The following is a 23131-nucleotide window of genomic DNA, read 5'->3' as shown; positions in this document are numbered from 1 at the left end:
TTGACTTCGCTTGATTTCCTACTAGCTTAAGTTAAGTAGCTAACTAGAATTACAATATGTATAATAATCAAATATTAAACGTTGGATTTTTTATAACTTCATTATAGGAACTTAATTATATGACAAAAAAAAGTTTCACAAAATCTTATTAATTATAGCCTAAAATCATCTTTTTCACTTGATAAATTATGCAATATTCTGAACAAATAACACTGCACTATTATTAATTCTTATAAACGAAGCTCGGTTTACTTATCATCATATATAACAATTTAATACATATCAGATATTTTGTGGCCATTTTAAAATAAAATAAGAAAGGAAAATCCACATGTATATATTTTTAAAGACATAGGTGTCAGGGGTGAAAACGGAGCGGATAGTGGTAAAATCATATTCACGTCTCTTTGTTTATTTTCTTGATACAGATACAGAACGAATATTAGATATATCAGATGGATACGGATCCGGATCAGGATCAAGATCAGATAGGATATTTATTAAAATAATATAAAAAATGAGGAGGGATCGGATGACACCCTTTTTTTGGTGACATCGGATGACACTGTGCATTTTCAAAGTTCAAATAGTCGATCCAAACCGTTCAACTTGATGGATATGTTAAAATGTGCTTGCAGATCAAATTTTACATTTTTCTGAATTTTTTTACTATTTATTAAGATGGGTACAAAAATTCAATGGTCTGAATATAGCGATTTTGTTAAATACTCAATAAATAGTAAAAAAATTCAAAAAATTGTAAAATTTGATCTGCAAGCATATTTTAACATATCCATCAAGTTGAGCGGTTTGGATCGACTGTTTAGACTTTGAAAACTTTGAAAATACACGATGTCATTCGATGTTACCAAAAAAGAGTATCATCCGATTCCTCCTCATAAAAAATATTAAAGTTCATAATATTTATCTATAATAGTAAATAACATAATTTTTTTATAATATATATTAAAATATATGATATATATCTTCAGATACAAATAATTGAAAGCGTAAAACCATATTAGTATCCTTATCCACACGGATATTCAGATATCAAATATCTCATCTAAGTTTTTCAATAGGATCGAATACGGATAGGATATTATCCATACCGTTTTCATCCCTAATTCTTCCTTATCTACACGGATATTCATATATCAAATATCTCATCTAAGTTTTTGAATACGGATCAAATACGGATAATCCATACCGTTTTCACCCCCTAATAGAGGCATGGAACATATTATTAACTGTGAAACTAAAATTTCGAAGGAAATTAAATATATTATCATTATACAAACATCCCTAATTAATCACCTACCTAGCTAGCCAGATCCAGTTAATATTATGCACAGAGGTCATAATTAATCACCTACCTAGCTAGCCAGTTAATATATTATCATTATTGTTCAGTTAATAATTATGCAGAGAGATCATAATTAATCAACTACCTAGCTAGCTAGATCCACACAAACATCCCTAATCATCTTCTCCAGTGCTACATACGATGAGCCTCCTTCATCCATCGCCTGTCTTGCGGCCATTGCGAGCTCCTCGGCCTTCTTCTTTGCCGCCTTACCTTCCTCTCCGACCAGCAACTCTCTCGTCAACCTCTCTATTTCCTCAGCCTCCACCAAACCGTCCTTAGTCCCGTCACTTGCGCGTATCCTCAACCCCATTTTCAACTCCTCCACCACAAACTTTGCATTCAGTCTCTGATCGGCAATCATTGGCCATGCCAACACCGGTACGCCAGCACACAGGGTCTCCATGACCGAGTTCCATCCACAATGAGACATGAACCCGTACACAGCTTTATGCGCCAGTATCTCTGTCTGATCCACCCATTCATTTACTAATCTACACCGAACTCCAACTCTTTCCGCAAAACCGTCATGCCAGTTGGATTTTTCTCCCCGCATGACCCAGATAAAATCGAGACCGGACCGTTCCAACCCGGTCGCGAGTTCCTTCGTTTGGTTTGGCGAGAGCTTTATTTGTGTACCAAAGGCGACGTACAATACCGGACGGTTCATGCTGAGCCTTGAATCCAACCAATCCAGAAGAGGGGACTGTGACTGGTTTTTCTTATCAGTCCCTAGCTGTGGGAGACAAAGTGGCCCGACTCGGTAATTGTTACTACCCATCTTATCCATGTAATCAAAATAAGGCTGTTCAAGCTCGTAAAAGCTGTTCATAACAAACCCACGACTATTCTTGATAGCCTCACCTTGTTCCACGATGAAGTCCCAGTGCGGTCCTTTTGGTTCAGGGTCATCAAAAGGCGGCTCAAGGTCGGCTTTTGTGAGCATAAGGTGTGGAAATCCCGGGACAGGAAAGGGTTCATCAGGAGAGGAGACCTCTGCATGTGGTTTGTGTATGCTTACTGACATAAAAACAGAATGGGCAAATCCACCCATGCCATAGGAAAACAAACACGGAATGCTGAGCTCCGTTGCCACGTATTGTGTCCAGCCAAGGAATCCATCAGAGATGAGGAGAGAAGGACGTGGCAACAAGCAACTGATTGCCTGAAAAAAGGCAGGCCGTAACTGAGGTATGGTTGTTAAGAAAGGAACAAATAGATCCGACGAGGGGAGTTGATCGGTGGATTCCGTGCCGGGGGGTATGTTGGGTGGGAGCTTGTCGGGGAAGGGGATAGCAACAATGCTTGTGTTTTGAGCAGTAGCTAGAGAGAGAGAGGAACGGATGAATGGTGCATTGAGAGGGGTGGTGAAGAAGGTGATGTGAGAGACAAGGTGGCGATGGTGAAGGAGGTGAGCCAGGTGGAGGAGAGGGATGGTGTGGCCCTTTGACATGAAAGGGAAAATTGCTATGTGAAAGGAATCCATAAAATCAAAGGAAGAGAAACTGAGTGCTTAAATTTTGTTTCTGTTTCGATCAATAAAATAGACTAGAATGAATGCATTTAATTGTTGTCCCTTTCTTTCGAGTCACCGTACCAAAGTAGGAAAGGCACGCGTAAAAGAAGGGCAGGCACGCGTAGGTTTTACAGAGTACGGATTCTATAAGCTTTTTTTTTAAATGTAAATTCATTAATTAATCATGTTATCGCTTTATTTAAACTTTTTTTGAAGAATTAAATAGTTGTTATTAATATCAAAGACATATAAATTAATAAGAAAATGGCCACCCAAAAAAATACCACCCCAAAATTTCTTTTTTGTTAAATGTCACTCCAAATCACATTTATTAAGAAAATGGCCACAAATATCATATTAATATATAATTTTAAATAAACAATTTACAGTACAAGTGAACTGACCGAAATAGTCTTGATCTTCAAAATTTCTTTCTCTTCTAATGCGAGTCCTCTCCGTGGCACTGTCCCTAAACCTCGCCTCCTGATAAAATTTCTTTTTCTTAATCCGTGGCAACTGATAAAAGAAACTTTTTGTCTATAAAATGTTTCTGTGCCGTCCAGTAATTATTTTAGTTTTAATAGTGTATTAATGTACCAGTTGGGTTTGGTGAATTTCAACTGGTATGGAGCAAATTTTGTTCTTTGTGTTTTTGCTTGATTAAATTTTCATTCTGAGATTGGGCTTTATGAAAACAAAGGATAAATACAAAGGAGGCAAATTTGGTGAATCTCAAACCCATCTTTTTATTTTAAAACTAAACAAATACCTCTTGCATTCCTAATTGAGCTTATATTTCACCATCTTACTGTATTGCTTTTGATAGCTTTCTCTAGTATTGTAGTCTCATTGTTAGTGGGGAAGGTGAAGTGAAACATGGATTTTCTATTAAGAAAGGCCTGGTTGAAATCAGAAGCATAGTTTCTCAACAATAGCTGCTTAGTTGTAGTAGGGGCCAACGAAAATCCATGTTATTTTGAGTGGTAGTATCCTTATTGGAAAACTCTTAGATGTAGCGCCATATGAAAAGGATGTTCCCAGGCTTGGGGAAGCTTATATTGCTGCTTATGAGGGAAACGACTGGGAGACGAAGAGACGAAGAGAGGAGATGAATTTTTGATCGGACCCATTAAGGAAAGGAAAGGGTTAGGAACTGAGGATATTTTTGGAATATACGAAAATACGCAACATATTCTATTTATTTTTAATTACAAATGTATAATAATATGGTATTTGTGGCATTTTCTTATTAAATGTGATTTGAAGTGGCATTTAGCAAAAGGAAAATTTTGGAGTGACATTTTTCTAAATTCACCATTTTGAGGTGGCATGGAACTAATTTCCCTTTATTTTTTTCCCCTGTCACACCAACATGTTTTGTTAATGGGTTGTGGGTCCGGCTATGCAAATTAATCCTTGTTTTTGTATTCTCCGGGTTACATTCCGACTCAATCGATGCCTCTTGCATATCAGCCAGGGTTTGTTCAGCCTCTCCCTTCCCGCAATTTTCTGGCACCTCCACACAGCTGATGCAGTATCCTCCCTTCCTGGATTTTCCTGGCACCTCCACAAAGTATCCTCCCATCCCGGGGTACTCTTTGGAGACTCCACTCGCAGTGCGGATTCAGAGTTTGAGGGTCAAGAAGGCGAGGCAGTCGTTCAGTCCTTCTGACTATTAAGTTGTAGTGTTCAGGTCCTTTTTTAATCTAGTGTTTGTCAGATACTGTGATTTATTATATCATGATACTTATTTTGTCAGATACAATTTATTTATCGTATTATTTACCTTTTTTATTTGTTGTTTTTATTATTTATAGTTTTTTTGTCACGGTAATATTTGTTCGTCCATAAACAGTTATCAAACAAATGACATTTCTAACATATATTTCTTCCGACAAATGTAAAATCTTTTCAAAATAAATGACATAGAAAAATAACACAATTACAACTATTTTGAAAACTAAAAATAACAAAAAATCAAAACAAAAAAAATACATTCTAAAAAAAAAAATTGGGGACCGCTGTTCCTAGAAGCGGCCTGGGACCACATTATCTCATAGTGCACCCCAATTCGGGGCCGCATTGCCTTGAAGCGGTCCCCAGAGAAGGGGTCCGCTACGCCTAGAAGCGGCCGTATCAATTTTATAATTTTCCAAATACCGTGGTTATTTGGTTTCTTATTTTTTGGGTATGATATTTTTAAAAATTTCCGTCAGGAAATTCCTTGGAAAGTCCTTCGTTGTCAAAGAGACGCAGTGCGGGAATCCATTTGTACCAATCCTACATGTACAACCAAATTTCCACTTAATTTGCACATCATATCTTTGTATCCATTTGTACCAATCCTGCATGTACAACCAAATCTCCACTTAATTTGCAGATCATAAATCTTTGTGAGATTTCTTCTTTAATATTGCATCAATGAGTTTAAGAATATATTGAGCCATTTCCGTAGCATGATTTAACTAATATTGCACAATTCAATCATTGAAAAAATTATAGGAGCTTGATAATTGCTTTTCAAATAAATTTTCGAATGTGCTTCTCAAGTATTTAATGCTTAATTTTTATTTCCAGTGCTCATATTCAAGTTTTAAAGTTTTGTTTATAAGATTTTACAATGATACTCAACAAACATTTAAACCTCAATATACAAGCATTAGAATTTCTAAATTTGTGTAGTATCAACTCTTAACTATTTTTGTATTCAAGTAAAAAAAAGGAAAAAAAATCATTTTACTCACTCTATTTTTTATTTTTCTCTGATCATTCTCGTCTATTTTTCCAACGATCCATAATGAATTTTACGAATCTAAAAATACAAACGTTTTTTACTTGATTTTCTCTGTCAAATGAGATCCATGAAAAAATACTTTTGAGTTTTTTTTCAAGTTGTTTTTATTTATTTATTGAAAGTAATGCCCATGAGCACTTTAAATTTTCAAGCTTTTAAAGCGCAGTCTACGGTCTTTTAAACCTAAAATGAGAACTATTTAAATGTTTGACACAACTAGTTTTAACAGTTGTATAAATATGTTTAAATTCGTTATACAATATGATCGACATTAGAGGTTTAAATGCTTGAACATAGTATTTTAAATGATGACATCAGAGGTTTAAATGATTGTAGACTGAGGTCTAAAAGTTTAAAAATTTAAAGTGCTCATAGACTTTACTTTCAAGAAGGAAAAAAAAAAGACTTCAATATAACTCAAAAGTATTTCTTAACGGATCTCATTTGAAAGAGAAAATTGAGTAGAAAATGTTTGTATTTTTAGATTCATAAAATTCATCACGGATCGTTAGAAAAATGGACGAAAATTATCATAAAAAATAAAAATTAGAGTGGGTAAAATGAATAGTTCTTTTTTTTTGTTTTGCTTGAAGACAAGAGTAATTAGGTGTTAAAACTACACATAATTTTAATGCTTGAAGATAAATGTTTAAATACTTTTGAGTAGAATTGTAAAATGTTATAAACAAAATTTTAAAACTTGAATATGAGTGTTGGAAATAGAAGTTATGCAAAATTAAAAACTTTATTTTTTTCTATTAAACAAGTTGGGAGCACGCTCAGATATAATGGCTCAGCGGGCAGAACATTTCTCAAAATTACATTCAAATATAACTCATTGATTTAATCAGACGATTTAGATAAAATTTGATATTTTACAGACAAACCGGATAGATAAAAACTGATATATATCAGATAACACTGCACTATTAATAATTCTTATAAATGAAGCTCGGTTTACTTATCATCATAACAATTTATTATATATCAGATATTTTGTGCTCATTTTAAAATAAAATAAGAAAGGAAAATCCACATGTATATATTTTTAAAGACATAGGGGCATATCTAATGCTTAGTCAAAAGTGACTAAGTCACCTCTATGATTTTAAAATTCTAATTATACGTATAGAATTTAATTAAATTTTTTTTAAAAACTTTTTATATTGCCTAGCCATCCTTAATAAATAATGTATGTTAAGTTGTAGTCTAGTGGTTAAAACTTTATTTTATAATTGAGAAGTTTTGAATTTAAATCTCACTCATTATAATTGTACATTTTAATTTTTAACCTCTATCAAAATTTTCTAATTCTGTACTGATAGGCATGGAACATATTATTAATTGTGAAACTAAAATTTCAGAGGAAAATATATATTATCACTATACAAAAGTCTAGACAAGGATGGAGAGATATATTATAATTTTTGTTCAGTTAATAATCACCTAGCTAGCTAGCCAGATCCACACAAACATCCCTAATCATCTTCTCCAGTGCTACGTACGATGAGCCTCCTTCATCCATCGCCTGTCTTGCGGCCATTGCAAGCTCCTCGGCCTTCTTCTTTGCCACCTTTCCTTCCTCCCCGACCAGCAACTCTCTCTTTCACCTCTCTATTTCCTCAGCCTCCACCAAGCTGTCCTTAATCCCGTCACTTGCGCGTATCCTCAACCCCATTTTCAACTCCTCCACCACAAACTTTGCATTCAGTCTCTGCTCGGCAATCATTGGCCATGCTAACACTGGTACGCCCGCACACAGGGTCTCCATGACCGAGTTCCATCCACAATGAGACATGAACCCGTACACAGCTTTATGCGCCAGTATCTCCGTCTGATCCACCCATTCATTTACTAATCTACACCGAACTCCAACTCTTTCCGCAAAACCGTCATGCCAGTTGGATTTTTCTCCCCGCGTGACCCAGATAAAATAGAGCCCGGACCGTTCCAACCCGGTCGCGAGCTCCTTCATTTGGATTGGCGAGAGCTTTATTTGTGTACCAAAGGCGACGTACAATACTGGATGGTTCATGCTGAGCCTTGAATCCAACCAATCCAGAAGAGGGGACTGTGACTGGTTTTTCTTATCGGTCCCTAGCCGTGCGAGACAAAGTGACCCGACTTGGTAATTGTTAACACCCATCTTATCCATGTAATCAAAATAAGGCTGTTCAAGCTCGTAAAAGCCGTTCATAACAAACCCACAACTATTCTTCATAGCCTCAACTTGTTCCACGACGAAGTCCCAGTGTGGTCCTTTTGGTTCAGGGTCGTCAAAAGCAAGGTTCTGAAACTCGGAATCGGAATCGGAATCGGAATCGGATTTTTGACCGCCGAGTCAGAATCGGATGAATCGGCCGGAATCGGAAGAATCGGATCGGTAACTCGGGTTTTTTTGGCAGAACCCTTGTTTTGTAGCCAAAAAATAGGAAAAAATTGATAAAAATAATTTGTAAAAAAACTATGTTAATTAAGTGTTATATTCCAAAATTTTAAAACATGATTTAATTATTAAGTTGATTATTTCGTCTAATTAATTTTTTTATTAGATTAATGAACAATTAGATTTATCTGAGTAACATAAAATGAATCTAAAATTTAGAAATATAAACGAATCAAATTCGTACATTAAAAATTGGAGGTTAAAAACATAAGATAAAATATAGCACCATAAATAAAGTGTAAATATTCGGTAAATCTAAAATTCGTTACAATCGTGAAACTAAGAAAGGAAATAAATCAAATCATGTAAATAAATAAATAATTGAATTCTAACTAAGAGTAATTAAATTAGGAATTATAAATTAATTTGGTAATTATATGTGTAAATATATATATATACTACTTTAAATTTAATTAGTCGGTTCTAAAAATCAAATTATAAACACGTAATAATACTCATACGACATTATAAATTGTTACGAATCTTCGATTCGAAATTTGGACGAAAACAGATTTTTAATAAATTAAATGAATACATATTAAGTTATGGATTGCTTGGACCATTGGATTTAATCCCAACACGAATCTTGAACTCATCCTACACTTTGATTTTTGAATTGATGAAAGGAAGGGATTTAAACCCATTTGAATAAAAATTTCGGGTCCGGCACCGAATTCTCATCCTCTGAGATATCTCATATTTTGCGTGACTTGTTGAAAAATCAAAACCGTTCAAATAAGTTCTGCACAAATCTCAAAGCTCAAATAATACTGGCCCCCTGCGCTATCCTTCTCTTTTTCCCTTCTCTCCCGTTCGCGCAAGAAACAGGAAGCGACTCCATGAAACTTCTCTCCAGCGATCTCAGCGATCTCCTCAGCGATCTCCATGAAACTTCTCCTCAGCCGGTCTTCAGCCTTCTCCTCCAGGGACTCATCTCCTCCTACGGCAGAGCACAATCCAGGTTAGTTGGAAATCGGAATTTTTTGAAATGAAATCGGCTCAACTCGGCTTGAATCGGTGTAACTCGGCCGGAAAATCGGAAAATCGGCCGATTCCGGCACTGTTCATCCGAGTTTTGCCGAAAAACTCGCACGGGCGCGAGAATCGGGTAAAACTCGGCTCGGACGCCGCCGATTCCGAGTCGACTCGGCCGAGTCAACTCGGAATCGGCCGATTTTCGGAACCACTCAAAAGGCTGCTCAAGGTCGGCTGTTGTGAGCATAAGGTGTGGAAATCCCGGGACAGGAAAGGGTTCATCAGGAGAGGAGATCTCTGCATGTGGTTTGTGTATGCATACTGACATAGAAACAGACTGAGCAAATCCACTCATGCCATAGAAAAACAAACACGGAATACTGAGCTCCGTTGCCACGTATTGTGTCCAGCTAAGGAATCCATCAGAGATGAGGAGAGAAGGACGTGGCGACAAGCAGCTAATTGCTTGAAAGAAGGCAGGCCGTAACTGAGGTATGGTGGTTACGAAAGGAAGAAATAGATCCGACGAGGGGAGTTGATCGGTGGATTCCGTGCCGGGGGGTATGTCGGGTGGGAGCTTGTCGGGTAGGGGAAGAGCGACAATGCTTGTGTTTTGAGCAATAGCAAGAGAGAGAGAGGAACGGATGAATGGTGCATTGAGAGGGGTGGTGAAGAAAGTGATGTGAGAGACAAGGTGGCGATGGTGAAGGAGGTGGGCCAGGTGGAGGAGAGGGATGGTGTGGCCCTTTGACATGAAAGGGAAAATTGCTATGTGAGTGGAATCCATTCAATCAAAGGAAGAAAAACTGAGTGCTCAAATTTTGTTTCTGTTTCGATTAATAAATAGACTAGAATAAATCCATTTAATTATTATGTCCCTTTCTTTTGAGTCACCGTACAAAGAAGGCGGGGCACGCGTAGGTTTCAGAGAGTACTGGTTAATTAATCTGTTGAGCTAACTAATTCTAGTTGTAACTAACATCATTAATTGCTAACTAAATTGGTTAATCTGTTGAGCTAACTAATTCTGTTTGGGCTGTTGACTGTTTGACTCGAGATCCTCAATGTTCTTCCTATTAAACGCCCATCTAATTGTTAACAGTGGCCAAATCGTTACAAATATATGAATTGGAGGTTTTAGTTTTTTGATTAATCGACCGATTATTCTCAATTATTCTGTTTATTTCCGTTTAATCATCCGTTTATTTTCATTTATTCATGTATTTCCGTTTATTCTACTGAATATTTATTTTCGCATGTTTTTTCTGTCTCTATATGTGATAATAAGTTTCATAGATTCTGTATTGGAGTTTTATTTGTATTTGAATATACATCCAATATTTTTTATATATGTTTTTTTCTTATTACTTTGAAATTGAATAATTCTTCTATTATTTATATAGCATATATTATTCTTACTTATGTAATTTTTTTAATTAGTACAACTTGTTTATATATAAAATTTAGTTGTTATCATAACTAAATGTAATGATTTTATGTTAGAATGTTTAATTTTTTTCAAATAAATTATGCTATTAGTATTTGAAAAGGCTTGTTTTTGAATTTATGTTTGCATTAAATAAATGTATTACTTACAAATATAAAGTGTGTATGTGTTGTTAAGAAGAAATAAATATAAAGTTATGTTATAATAATAGAATTAAGTTAACTTAAATTTATTTGAGAAGTTTGATTAGTTAAATTAATTATTTTTAAGAAACTATAAATATATACAAATAATTGGAATAAAAAATGATTAATCAGGCGCATAAGTCCAATTAATCGACTGTGTACTAATTAATCGCTTGACGGTACCCCATCCGTCCGACGAGCACATGCCGTTAATTACAACACTGAGGCATACCCCACAGGTGATCAACACAGGACTTAGTGATTTGAAAACAGGGTGGTCCGGTCCGGTCCGAACTCCCATCACTACAGCAAAAGTTATTTTCAGCGACCGGTATCAGCGGTCGGTGATGGCGCCGGTCGCTGAAAATGATTTTTCCCAAAAAAAAAAAATGACTTCGCTGGCGACGAAGGATTTTCTGCGACTGGCATCAGCGGTCGGTCATTTCGCCGGTCGCAAAAAGTGTTTTTTCGGAAAAAAAAAAGCTCCAGATCGGCCCTTCCCTCTCGCGCCAAACCCTAACCCGCACAGCACACCCCTCACCCTCTCTCGTGCTCTCTCTGGCGCTCTCTGCCGCCACCACCACCTGACTTCGCCTGACTCCGTCTGACTCGCACTCTCTTCTTCAGGTATTTGAAGTTTGATTTTGATTTTGATTTTGATTTTGATTGGATTTTCTGAAATTGATTGGATTTTCTGAAATCGATTGGATTTTGATTTTGTTGTGTTTTCATTGCCTTTTCACTGCCAGGAAATTGGCTCTCTTCACTGCCTTCTTCGGGAAAAAGGGAAAAACAGTTGCAATTCGGGTGGCAAAAATTCTGCTTCTTTACGCTTCAATTGGAGGTGACAAAAATTATTAAATTTATAAGTAATTTGTTTCGGTCAGTTGCAATTAGGGTGGTTCATCGGTTCAGTTGGTTGAAATCGAACCTAAATAGGCGAATCAAAGTTATAATTCAGTTTGAAAAATAAAACCAAATAAAACCAATTTAGTATTGTAACCAAATTGAACCGAACCAAATTTTATTTCGTATATATAATGTTTTGGAAACCACCCAACACCAGCCCACCAATATAATTAGGAAGAAATAATATCGAAGTAGTCTGTTAGCCCAAAAGAAATAATAACTATCGTCTTATATATATTTTTTTTGTAGCAAAGGGTCAATACATTCCTAACTAGACTAAAATTATTATGTTGTAAAATTTTTATGGTAGCCATATAAGTGTTTTGTTTAAAATAAGGAAAAAATGTGAAAAAATCTAATTAGCTCTAGATTTGATAAGAAGTGAGATGAAAGGTAGAGAGATTGCTATTTTGCAAGTTTTCTAGTAGGAAAAGAAGTTCTTCATTTTTGCAATGGAGATGTGCAAGCTTCTTTCTTTCCCCTCTTTCCCCTCTATGCCCTCTTTGAGCTTTCTTATGCTTTTGAATCAGCATATCTAAATATAAGTAATTTTACTTTGTTATGCATTGTTCAAAATTTGAGCAACATATGTAAACTGGATTGATCTTTAATATGACATTGTTAGGTCAAATTAATTATGACAAATTGATATTAGAACATTTTAGTTAGTATAAACATTTAAGTGCAAGGAGTAGATTGATTTTTGTTAGGTAAAAAATGTAGATTGTTACGAGAACCAAGTTGACAAATATGTATTATTATTTTCTTTAATTAGTTCAAATTGTACTATATATACACACTTTAGCGAATAATTTTAAAAAAAAAATTCAAAGTCACAGAAATAAACATTGATTTCAATTAGATCGCTGATTTTACATTTTCTGGACCATTGAATCAGCGATTTTCAAAGTGACTTAATAAATAGTAAAAAAATTCCAAAAAATGTAAAATTTAGTCTCCAAGCACATCTTAATATGTAGATCGCATCTAACGGTTCGGATTGACTATTCGGACTTTGAAAATGGAGAAAAAGAATAGGATGCATTTGGGTGCACAAAAATTTGGGTGCATTTGAACCCTCCTCTATTAAAATATTCCACCAAATATGCCCTTTATTCAATCTATATAAAGTTATGACAAATATATCCAGATTTTTACATATTTGACCAAATCAACTAATATACACTGTAGACCTGATATAGTGTAAGATAAATTCCAACAAAATATATCAGCGAAAAAAATTGCCAAAATTCCAACAATATCACTACTTTTGAATGGTATAAAAAAATAGTTAAAAGATTTTAAAAAATGTAAAATTTGATGTACATGTACACTTCTTTTTGAACGAGTGATGAGTCGCTCAATGTTCAACGGTTCAATCAATTGTTTGGAATTCAAAAATAAAGATATTGATCCATAGTACAGACCATTGTGCACTATGCATAGTAGTATAGTACAATGCATAGCCTCACTTTAAAAGAAATATAACATGCTAAGTAGTTAATAAAAGAAATATGCATTAATTAAAAGATGAAGTACCTCTTTCTCAAATCTGTCAATATCATGATATAGCTTGTAAAATTAAAGCATCAAAGTTTGGATTGTCTCTTAGAATGTGCCGGTCGGTAAGCAAGTATTCAAATGGCAGTCCAGTCACAGTCACAGTCACAGTCACAGTGTGTGAGAGTATTTTGAACTGGTACAGAAGAGAAGAGAAGAGAAGAGAATGGTTAATAACTGTTGACCTCTTCCTTCCCCATTAAATAAATTCTACTTTCAGCTTTGATGCAGTCCCTCTTGCTGCCTGATATTTTGAAATAACTGTTACAATTAATCTATGGTGCTTAAGTAGATAAAAAAATAAAAATATATAAATGTTCTTTCAAAAATGAGTAAACTAACTGCAGTAACAGTAAACTACTAATTGATTGTTTGAATAACAGTAACTTGAAACCCGTACTAAACCTATAGTACAGGTTCATCTGATCACATAACAAAAACCCTCTAGATAGTTTTTGGGAAGTTTACTATAATATTTTTGTTTTGTTTACCTTGCTATACTGGATAATCTATACCATTTTGATGTATTCAGCGAAAGTAAAATTTACCAAAAAACCCCCCTGAGTTATTAAATATACCACTTTTCTTCAAACCGAACTCTTTCTTAGTAGTACTTCCAACAAAGATAAGGTCCAGCATTCATGGATAATATGCTAATATTTTCCAAGAAGAAGCCTTATTAAATATGTCATTTTGGGAAGTTTGACTTCACAAGAAGTTTTAACGGGGCAATTTAGTCATTTTTCTTTGATTTGGCCCTGCTTTGACATCCAGTGTTAAAATTACAAAATGCACATCATAACCTACAAATTTATCTTTTCCAATGACACTTAATTTGCACATACCGTCAAAAATTGAATCATACGCATTCATACCTCATTAGTTTCTTCTTCAGAATTTCTCAACTTGGTCAAGCACAGAACCCTAGCATGGCAGGACCGGGTCCCATTGCGGCTCCAAGCTATCAGAAGTGATGAGTTTAAACTGTCTTGTAAATAACTTTCCTCTTTTGCCTATTTCTCTCTCTCAGTAATCTGTGATTCGGTGCTATGCTTAGTTTTCCTACGCCCCTTTGGTCTTTCCTCGAGAGATGGTGATTGTTTCTTCTGACAAGGGTGTCCTATTTCTTGCCATGTTAATTTCCTCAATGCTATCTTGCTGTGTTCTCATCTCTCATCACTGTCAGTCATCGTTGTCAGAACCTGTACATGAAGTTATATAAGTTTAATTCACCTGATTAGGGACTATGTTTACTCCACCAATAAAAAAAATAGGGATTATGATTCTGTAATGCAAAAGTTTAAATAGGGATTATGATTCTGTCTTTTCAATTGGGTCAATTTTTTCGGTATTTCACCCGAAGAGATATCCAAATAGGTTAAATAGTCCAAATCACTGATCCAACCCGGTATCAGACCCATTAACCGATTCCAAGACAAATCCAACACTTCCAGCTTCTTACATTGGTGAGGACGAATTTGCATCCTCTAAGATATCTCAAACTTTGAGTTGATATGTGGACAATACAGACTATTTAATCCTTTCTTCATATATCTCAAAGCACAAAATAATACTGACCCACTGCATTTCGAATAGGCCCCGAAAAAATATATTATAAAGAAAAAGTACCATCTTAGTCCTTAGTTTTTCCTCTTCATTAAAACATAGCTCCAGCAAAAAAAATTATGCCAACAAAATCACTACTTTTTGAATGGTATAGAAAAATAGTAAAAAAATTAAATGTAAAATTTGATCTATATGTACATTTTTATATAGAGATCATGTTGAACAGTTTAAGTAATTTTTTTGTACTTTAAAAATGAAGATATTGATCCATAGTACAGACCATTATGCGCTATGCATAGTACTATAGCCTCATTTCAAAAGAAAAGATAACATGCTAAGTAGTTCATAAAAAAAAATGTAATACCTCTTTCTCAAATCTGTCAATACCAGGATATAGCACGGATATTAAAGCATCAAAGTTGGGATCTGTCTCTTAGAGAATGTTCTTCTCCAACTCTGCAATTACAATTGTTGGAAAGAAAATAATGATGAGAAAAAGATACAAACTTTTCATACAATATGTACTGATATTTAAAACTTTTCAGAAAAATTCTAATTTTTGGATTTCAAACGTCATTGTAGTCATTCTAATATTTAAAAAAACCAATTTTTAACAATTATGATTATTAATTAACAAACTTTCCTTGTATTTCCTAAAAGATTCGATTTTATCATTTAAAAAGTTTGAAATTTTAAAAATATACATTTCCTTAAACAAAAATTCAAAATGCTCCATTTTTATATGAAAACAACCACCGTTATTAATTGGCACTTTTAAGTATGGAAGCAGGAGAAACAGAGAAAAAATCAAGCCATAGGAGCCGTTCAAATTATACAAAACCAAAAAAATAAAAAAAATAAACAGAGAATGGGTCTGGTCTATATAGTCATGGAATTATTCAGGAATTATTCAGATTTATTTTTAAATTTTACAATACCAAATAGAAAGAATTTAAAGAAAAATTCATAATACAACACACAAAGTTATACAGATTCATCAACATAAGAACACAAATTTTGAGATAAAGATGATCCTCGAAAACACAAAAACATATAAAAATATAAATTACTTGTCTGTTGAACTTTTCTTGGTCAAACTCATTCAAGTAATCGTTCTCTTCAAACTTAGATCTAATCTCTTCCAATAGAAATTTTTCTTTCTTGTATTCTCCACTTTGATATCTGAGAAGCATGACTCCTTTGTCAATTGCGGCAATCGGCTGGTTGATGGGTTCTCTGGTCAGCAAGGCTGTAACTGAGGTGTTGGAAGCATGGGCAAAGCGCGTGGGCCTTGACAAAGAGTTCAAAACCCTCAAGGACCAGCTTCTGCGGCTTGATGCTCTGCTTACAAGCGCCCACAGCCTTCACACCAACAATAGTTTCCTAAAAGAGCAGGTTCACAACCTTCAGCAACTGGCGTATAAAGCTGAAAACTTGCTTGACGAATTGGACTATTACCGGCTGGAGGACCAGATTCAGCAGAAAGGTACCTGAGAAAAAGATGTTCTTCTCTCATATTTTAAGATGTATACGTTTTCATGATTGAAATGAATTATATATAATATTAAACCAAAATCGATGATATAATTAAAATTCCAAAAAAATTCAAAGTCTCTTACATTTAAAGCTATTAGAATTACTATGTTTACATAGAATTAACTTAAGCCTATAACATATTGCGGCAATTGGCTGGACGGCTGGTTAATGGGGTATTAAGTCCTGATAGATTCCATTCTAATTAAATTTCCATCTTGAAATATAACTTGAAGATCTAAATCATGGCTTGGAAAATCGGCTGAGTCAGATTGGTATCAGTCGGGCCGAAATTTTTATTAATAGGAAATATATTTAGTAAATATCGAGATTAGAGAACGATTTTGCGTTTTATCGAGAAATAGGGAAAACATGATAATTAATCACGGCCTCTGGCCGTTATGGTTTATCACGGCCAGAATTAACGATACTAATCACTACACTTACTAATTAACTAAATTGCTAGCTATGATAGTCTATAACGGCCAGAGGACGTGATTAACTATCACGTTTTCCCTATTTCTCGATAAAACGCAAAAGCATTCTCTAATCTTGATATTTAATTAATATATTTCCTATTAATAAAAATTTCGGATCAGTCTGGTCCAAGCCGATATTACATAAGTTTCTTGTCCGAGCAATTTGTCGGTCAAAAATCGGAAGTTGTGGAGGACGATCCTTCTATTATTTACAGTAAATATATTAGGATTCAATTAATTGTTGTATTTGGTATAATTTTTCAAACAGGAACCCAGGACAAAGTAAAATGCAGCAATAAATCATCAGTTGCATCCTCTTCTTCTGGCGACCTTCTCGCAAAAAGGCCCCTCACTTCAACTGGGGAGGGGTTATATGCTCGCGCTAAATCATATTTGCCAGTAACACTACCCGAAACTTTTGAGGGGTTATATAATCTGTCCCGAAGGATGGAGGAGTTAGCCGAGGAGTTGCAGAAATCTGAGGAGAAACTACGCAATGCTCTGCAAACAGAATCACTAGTTAATATTTCTAGGAAAACTGAAGCAACAAACCTACCCCAAACATCACCATTTCATACTAAAACTAGAGAAGTTGTTGGGAGAAACAAAGAGTGTGAAGAACTACTACTGAACCTAACAAATGAAGAATCTGCAACAGTTGGTAAGGTCCTTGTTCTAGCAATAGTTGGTTGTGGTGGTGTCGGGAAGACCACCCTTGCTGGACTAGTTTACAATGATCCAGAAGTTAAAAAGTGCTTTGATATTAGATCCTGGATTTGTGTGTCTACACGTTTTGATATTGTCAGGTTTACACGTGAGATGCTAGAAGCTGCATGTGACAACAGATATGATGGAATCAGTAACCTCGGGGTGCTCCAAGAAAAACTTATGGACAAATTGGAGTCCAAGAAATTCCTACTTGTTTTGGATGACATGTGGGAAGATGAAGATAAGAGCCAATGGGATAATATAATAGCTCTATTAAGTAATTGCATGGTGAAAAGGGCCATAATCCTAGTGACTACTAGAAACAAATCTGTTGCCAAAATGGTTGATGCAAGAGATAATACTACGTATTTGGAGGGTCTAGATAAGGATGTATTTTTATCATTTTTTAGTACTTGTATATTCAATGATCCAAACTTCGGGGGCAATTGGAGGTTAAGAAATATTGGACAACAGATTGCCAATGAGTTGAAGGGTAACCCACTAGCAGCAAAAACTGTAAGTGCACTGTTAAAAAAAAATCCTGATGAGAGATATTGGTTGAAAATAAGGGATAGTGAAGAGTGGAAATCTCAGAATGGTCCAAATGATATTATGCCAGCACTCCGGTTAAGTTATGAGCATATGCCTTTTCATCTCCAAAGGTGTTTCTCATATTGTGCTATTTTTCCTAAGGATCACCCTTTTACACGTGAGGAGTTGGTATATCTATGGATGGCTCAAGGTTTTCTGGATGTAAGATCTAAAGGCAACAGGATGGAGGATATTGGGAGTGCTTACTTCGATGATATGTTCGACCGTGGTTTGTTCCAAACAAAACAATTACTATATCATGATGATGATAAAGTGTATTATACATTTCATGACTTGATTCGTGATTTGGTATGTGTGGTTTCCTCCAAACAATGTTTGTGCATTAATGGTGCCGAAAGTAAAGAAATTCCACAAACCATACGTCATTTGTCGATTTTTAAAAGTACCAAAATGGCTGAAAGTGAAGAAGAAATAGTCACGGCATTAGAGTGTTTGGAAAGAGAAAATTTTGGCACGATATTTGATTGGGCAACATCTTGGAACAAGTTGCCTTCCCGTATTTCCCATAGTATTTTGGACCTGCTCAAAAAAACAAAATTTCTTCATGCATTGAGATTAGATCTATGTGGCCCAGTACAACTACATAATTGTAACTTCCAAAATTTTGTTAGCCTCCGGTATCTAAGATTAATTATGTCGGTTTACGACAATTGCAAGGCCCTTCCAAGAGAAATATGTAGGCTATATCACTTAGAAGTGTTGGAAATAGAAGATGGGCGTCTTTTGGATGAGCTACCAAATAATTTTAGTGACCTTGTGAGCTTGCGGCATTTTATTGTTAAAGGGAAGCTGCACTCTAAGATATTGGGTGTAGGAAAGCTAACCTCTCTGCAAGAACTGAATTATTTTCATGTTCAACAAGATAGTGGCTTTGAGATAGAACAATTAGGCTCTCTTAAGGAGATTGGAGGATCACTCGAAATCTGGGGTCTTGAGAACGTAAAATCTCAGGAAGAGGCAAACAAGGCTAGACTAGCAGAGAAAGGGAAGCTTGATGCCTTGTATTTAGAATGGAATCATGGTGAAAAAGAGAATGAAATTGTCCTGGAGGGCCTTAAACCAAGCACCAATCTCAAATCGATTAGTCTACATAGATATGGTGGTGTGACTTCTCCCAGGTGGTTGGATCCCTCTCTCATTTTTCTCGAGTCTCTAACTCTATCTTGGTGTCTTTCATTACATGAGAATTTGAATATCCCAAACCTACGTAGTCTAAAGATATCCATGAACGACAATTTGGAATCTTTGGACTTGCATTCTTGTGTGGCTTTAACAGATTTAGAGATAATAGGGTGTAACTCACTCACTTCCCTTACTTTCGGGGATCAAATGGTCTGTTTGACGAACCTCAAAATTTTTTCTTGTAAAACACTGAGCTCAATAAAAGGTCTGAAGTCCTGGGTTAACCTGGAAACGTTGTATTTTAGTAAATGCCCTGGTTTCATTGCAGCTTGGGACTCTGCATCAAAAGAAATAGAGAGGACTGAGCGAGACTTCTCCTTGTCTCTAAAAGAAATAAAGGGTGACTTTCTTGCCCCTTTAACCTTGCTTATCTGCAAGCAGCTCACTTCCCTTCAAACATTTATTACTTTTTTTCAATACGGTGAAGTTTCTCCACATCCCCTTACATCTATCGACTGGGTTGATATCGAGGGCTGTAAAAAAAAAAATCTTCAGTCATTTCCTTTTAATCTTTTCCGTTCCTTGGAGGAACTGGTGATCAGATTCTATAACATCAAGTCTCTTTCAACAAGCAGCTATACTGAGATTACTGATGAATTTAAGAAACTAACAAGCATCAAAGGAGTAGATATCCTCCATAGTCCCCTTACGGTAATACTTTAAATATTCCACTGTAGCTTAATGTTGACACTTCAATACAAGTACTTGCCATTATGAGATAGGCTTGCAAGTTCAGCAAATTCAAGCCATGTGCTTCAATCATGTTTGCTTGAAACATATAAATACATTGAAAATGGGTTTAAATGTCCAATTTGATTTGTTTTGGAACTGGGCATATATATCTTCCAGGCAAACCTTAGTCTGTAGCGGATGATTGAATATTTTTCTATTTAATTTGACAATGGTCATTGTTTCCTTCTTTTGTTGCTTGTACAGGTGTAATGCATTACGATAGCCAAAGTACTTTGCTAGTTATCTAACAATTACATATTCTTTTAATATTGAAAACTAGATTCGTTTGGAGCTGAGGCACCCGGTGGATCCAGCTGAGATGGAATTGTTAATGAGGTGAGCATCATTTCATAGGTGGATACAAGTACATGCCAAAGTGATTATCCAAGCAAGGACACATATTCATAAATTCTTCATATATGCAAGCATAACATGTTATTCATATATTCATATATTCACATGTTATTCATATATATATACAAGCATAACATGTTATTCATATATTCACAAATAAATTCACATATTCGGAAAGGTATTTTAAAAAAATGTAATATAAAAACTTTATTCAGATAACTTGTTAGTTATTTTAACCTTCCATATTAATTCTTGGCATCCGTCAAAGCAATGATGATAAAGATAAGTGGATTTGACATTTTGAGCAGATTTTCATTTGAACGGGATCTAGATCACCCACTCTAGACCTCCCCCAAACTCTAGGCCTCCCCTTTCAAATCCAGTATCTTCTTTTTTAGAATTTTACATAATACAAATTTCAATAAAGTGGCATCAATTTGATAAGTGCTATATAATTTCCAGTATAAACATTTATACCCTTCCTGGCTTGAGCAGGATGAGCATGATGAGGAAATTTCGATTGGAGGATGAGAGTGATGATGATGAAGACAATTAATGAAGACGATGATGTTGTTGATGATGATGATGATGACGTTGATGATGATGATGATGATGATGATGATGATGATGATGATGATGATGACGATGAGGACGATGAAGACGACGATGACAATGATGGTGACGACAATGATGATGATGATACTGGTGATGATTAAATGGGAGGTGCTTTCAGCGCAAAAACTTTAATATTAAGAGCTGAGATTATTTTTTTACGTTTCAATGCCCAATTTACCATAATCTTTACATTTTTAATACTCTATCCTCTTTTTCAATTTCGTTAGTGTCTAGGCTAATTAATGTGGAGGAAACATTTAAATTCATTTACACCCCAAAAAGGAAAATGAGGAAGTCCTTCCTATTATGTATATTTAGAATGAAATGTTGTGTGCAGAATAAGTTAGGTTGAGGATGATCGATTTGTTAGATTGTTTAATTACACGAACAAATTAAATAGCAGTGCTTAAAATGGACGACCATTATATTTGAAGACGTTAACCAAAAATAATTACTAGTAATGGATTTGATGTTTAGCTTGTAATATTCGCTTGCTCCTACATAATTGGCTAGATCCGTTTGAACTTGATTAAAACATAAGATAAACAAATCTTCTTAATTTCAAAATTTTAACTTAAAAGAATTAACATTTTTGTTATATATGGTTTGATATTTCAAATAATAATTAAAAAAAAACAAATATCAGAAAAATAATAATTTAAGCTTATGTGGAATTTGTCCCAAATCAAATTTTAATTTGATATTTCATTGTTAATACACTATTTAATATTTTATTTTCGTTTACTTAATTTTACTGGGCTTTCGGCTTAGTTTTGCATGCTGATTTTATTATATTAGTAGATTATATCAATGAATTAAATTTATATTAATTATGAACAAATTAATTGTTTTAAGCAAAAATAAATTAATTAATGTTTTGTTTTTATTTTACTTCTTTTTGTACATTTTTTTTCTTATTTTGTGAATAAAATAATAAGATTTTTGTTTCCAAAAAAAAAATTCAATTTCCAGCCTGATTAGACCAATTCTACAAATTCTGATTTTATGGTCAACTTAACCTCCCATTTCAGATTTTTCAAAGCCACGGAAGCTAGTTATCCACATTACAAGCTTCACAAGGAATAGTCACAGCAAACCCATATATTGCACAAACATGTTTATCTTAACTCTTTCCAATGTCAACCAGGAGTTATATCCTTCTTTTGAAACCTCCATCTCATCTCTGATTCTGATCCAGGAGGAATTTTTCATTTGTGTTGTTCTTGTATTCTCCTGTTTGATGTATACCCAATTGCATCATATATGGATCCTGTGGCAATGACATTTGCAGCAGTCGGCTGGCTGATGAGTGCTCTGGTCAGCAAAGCTGTAACTGCATTGTTGGAACTTTGAAGCATGGACAAAGCTCGTCGGCCTCAGCATTGAGTTCAAAACCCTCAAAGACCAGCTGCTACAGCTTGGGGCCCTGCTTATCAGTGCCCGCGGCCTTCGTACCAACAATAGTTTCCTCGAGGATTTGGTTTAGAACCTTCAGCAACTTGTGTATCGGGCTGAGAACTTCACGAATTGGACTACTATCGGCCGGAGGATGAGATTCAACAGAGTGGTACCTGCAGGGCCGATTATGAAGATTTTAGGTCCTTATATACACAATTTTTTTATTAATATGCCAATAGATTATTAAATTTGTAATCTAATAGTTAAGCAAGTTCTAAATTAATCAATAGAATTTGTCGATCATACTAAAACGTTGCAAGTTGCAACATATACTTTTTCATAATTCAGATACAAATTTTTTATATATAGAAATTATTAAATTCAGTAGTATGAAAATAGAAATAGTGTCTTGTTTTCAATAAATATAGAAAGACCGAATTCATTGAGTCCAATCCAATGTTATGAATATAACGCAATGGTTCCTATTCAATTTTAACACGATCAAATGTAACAGCCAGTTTGAGTCCAATGAAAAAATAAGTAGAAAAACATTTTTATTTCCACATTCAATCATATTAAAATTGGATATGAACCATTAAGCCCTATCCATAATATTGGATCGGACTCAGTGAATTTGTTCTTTTATGAAATCTGGAAAAAAAAAGAACTAATCTATCTATGAAATTGAGGACCCACTTGTCATGAGTTAGATAAATCAACAATCGTCTAAAATATATCGAACGGTGAAAACCCG

The 23131-nt window shown here is 34.8% G+C and overlaps 3 protein-coding genes across 3 annotated transcripts; 1 reads left to right on the top strand and 2 right to left on the bottom strand.

Moving 5' to 3' along the window:
• Positions 1 to 1292: 1292 nt before the first annotated feature.
• On the bottom strand, positions 1293 to 9884 carry LOC144563594 (UDP-glycosyltransferase 90A1-like). Its single transcript, XM_078313078.1, has 4 exons — positions 9067 to 9884; positions 8392 to 8401; positions 7123 to 7966; positions 1293 to 1372 (listed from the first exon to the last, which is right to left on the bottom strand). Exons 1-3 carry the CDS (start codon positions 9882 to 9884, stop codon positions 7283 to 7285), a joined length of 1512 nt encoding a protein of 503 aa, XP_078169204.1. The 3' UTR covers positions 1293 to 1372; positions 7123 to 7282.
• LOC144563431 (UDP-glycosyltransferase 90A1-like) lies at positions 1372 to 3297 on the bottom strand. Its single transcript, XM_078312907.1, has 2 exons — positions 3287 to 3297; positions 1372 to 2833 (listed from the first exon to the last, which is right to left on the bottom strand). Exon 2 carries the CDS (start codon positions 2817 to 2819, stop codon positions 1452 to 1454), a length of 1368 nt encoding a protein of 455 aa, XP_078169033.1. The 5' UTR covers positions 2820 to 2833; positions 3287 to 3297; the 3' UTR covers positions 1372 to 1451.
• A 5990-nt stretch (positions 9885 to 15874) lies between the features above and the next one.
• LOC144563387 (putative disease resistance protein RGA4) lies at positions 15875 to 21298 on the top strand. Its single transcript, XM_078312855.1, has 4 exons — positions 15875 to 16250; positions 17045 to 19929; positions 20291 to 20346; positions 20860 to 21298. Exons 1-4 carry the CDS (start codon positions 15956 to 15958, stop codon positions 20918 to 20920), a joined length of 3297 nt encoding a protein of 1098 aa, XP_078168981.1. The 5' UTR covers positions 15875 to 15955; the 3' UTR covers positions 20921 to 21298.
• The last annotated feature ends 1833 nt before the right edge of the window (positions 21299 to 23131 follow it).

The sequence above is a fragment of the Carex rostrata genome, chromosome 12, assembly GCF_964058835.1.
Source record: "Carex rostrata chromosome 12, lpCarRost1.2, whole genome shotgun sequence".
Classification (NCBI taxonomy): Eukaryota; Viridiplantae; Streptophyta; class Magnoliopsida; order Poales; family Cyperaceae; genus Carex; species Carex rostrata.
Note: the sequence above shows the minus strand (reverse complement) of the source record. Positions and strands in the feature narration are given on the sequence as shown.

Bases quoted from the DNA above. Each gene is read 5' to 3' on its own strand.
- LOC144563431 (XM_078312907.1), bottom strand. From the start codon at position 2,819: ATGTCAAAGGGCCACACCATCCCTCTCCTCCACCTGGCTCACCTCCTT.
- LOC144563594 (XM_078313078.1), bottom strand. From the start codon at position 9,884: ATGGATTCCACTCACATAGCAATTTTCCCTTTCATGTCAAAGGGCCAC.
- LOC144563387 (XM_078312855.1), top strand. From the start codon at position 15,956: ATGACTCCTTTGTCAATTGCGGCAATCGGCTGGTTGATGGGTTCTCTG. The intron at 19,930-20,290 runs GTAATACTTTAA...ATTGAAAACTAG, and splicing joins TCCTCCATAGTCCCCTTACG to ATTCGTTTGGAGCTGAGGCA. The intron at 20,347-20,859 runs GTGAGCATCATT...TGGCTTGAGCAG, and splicing joins GAGATGGAATTGTTAATGAG to GATGAGCATGATGAGGAAAT.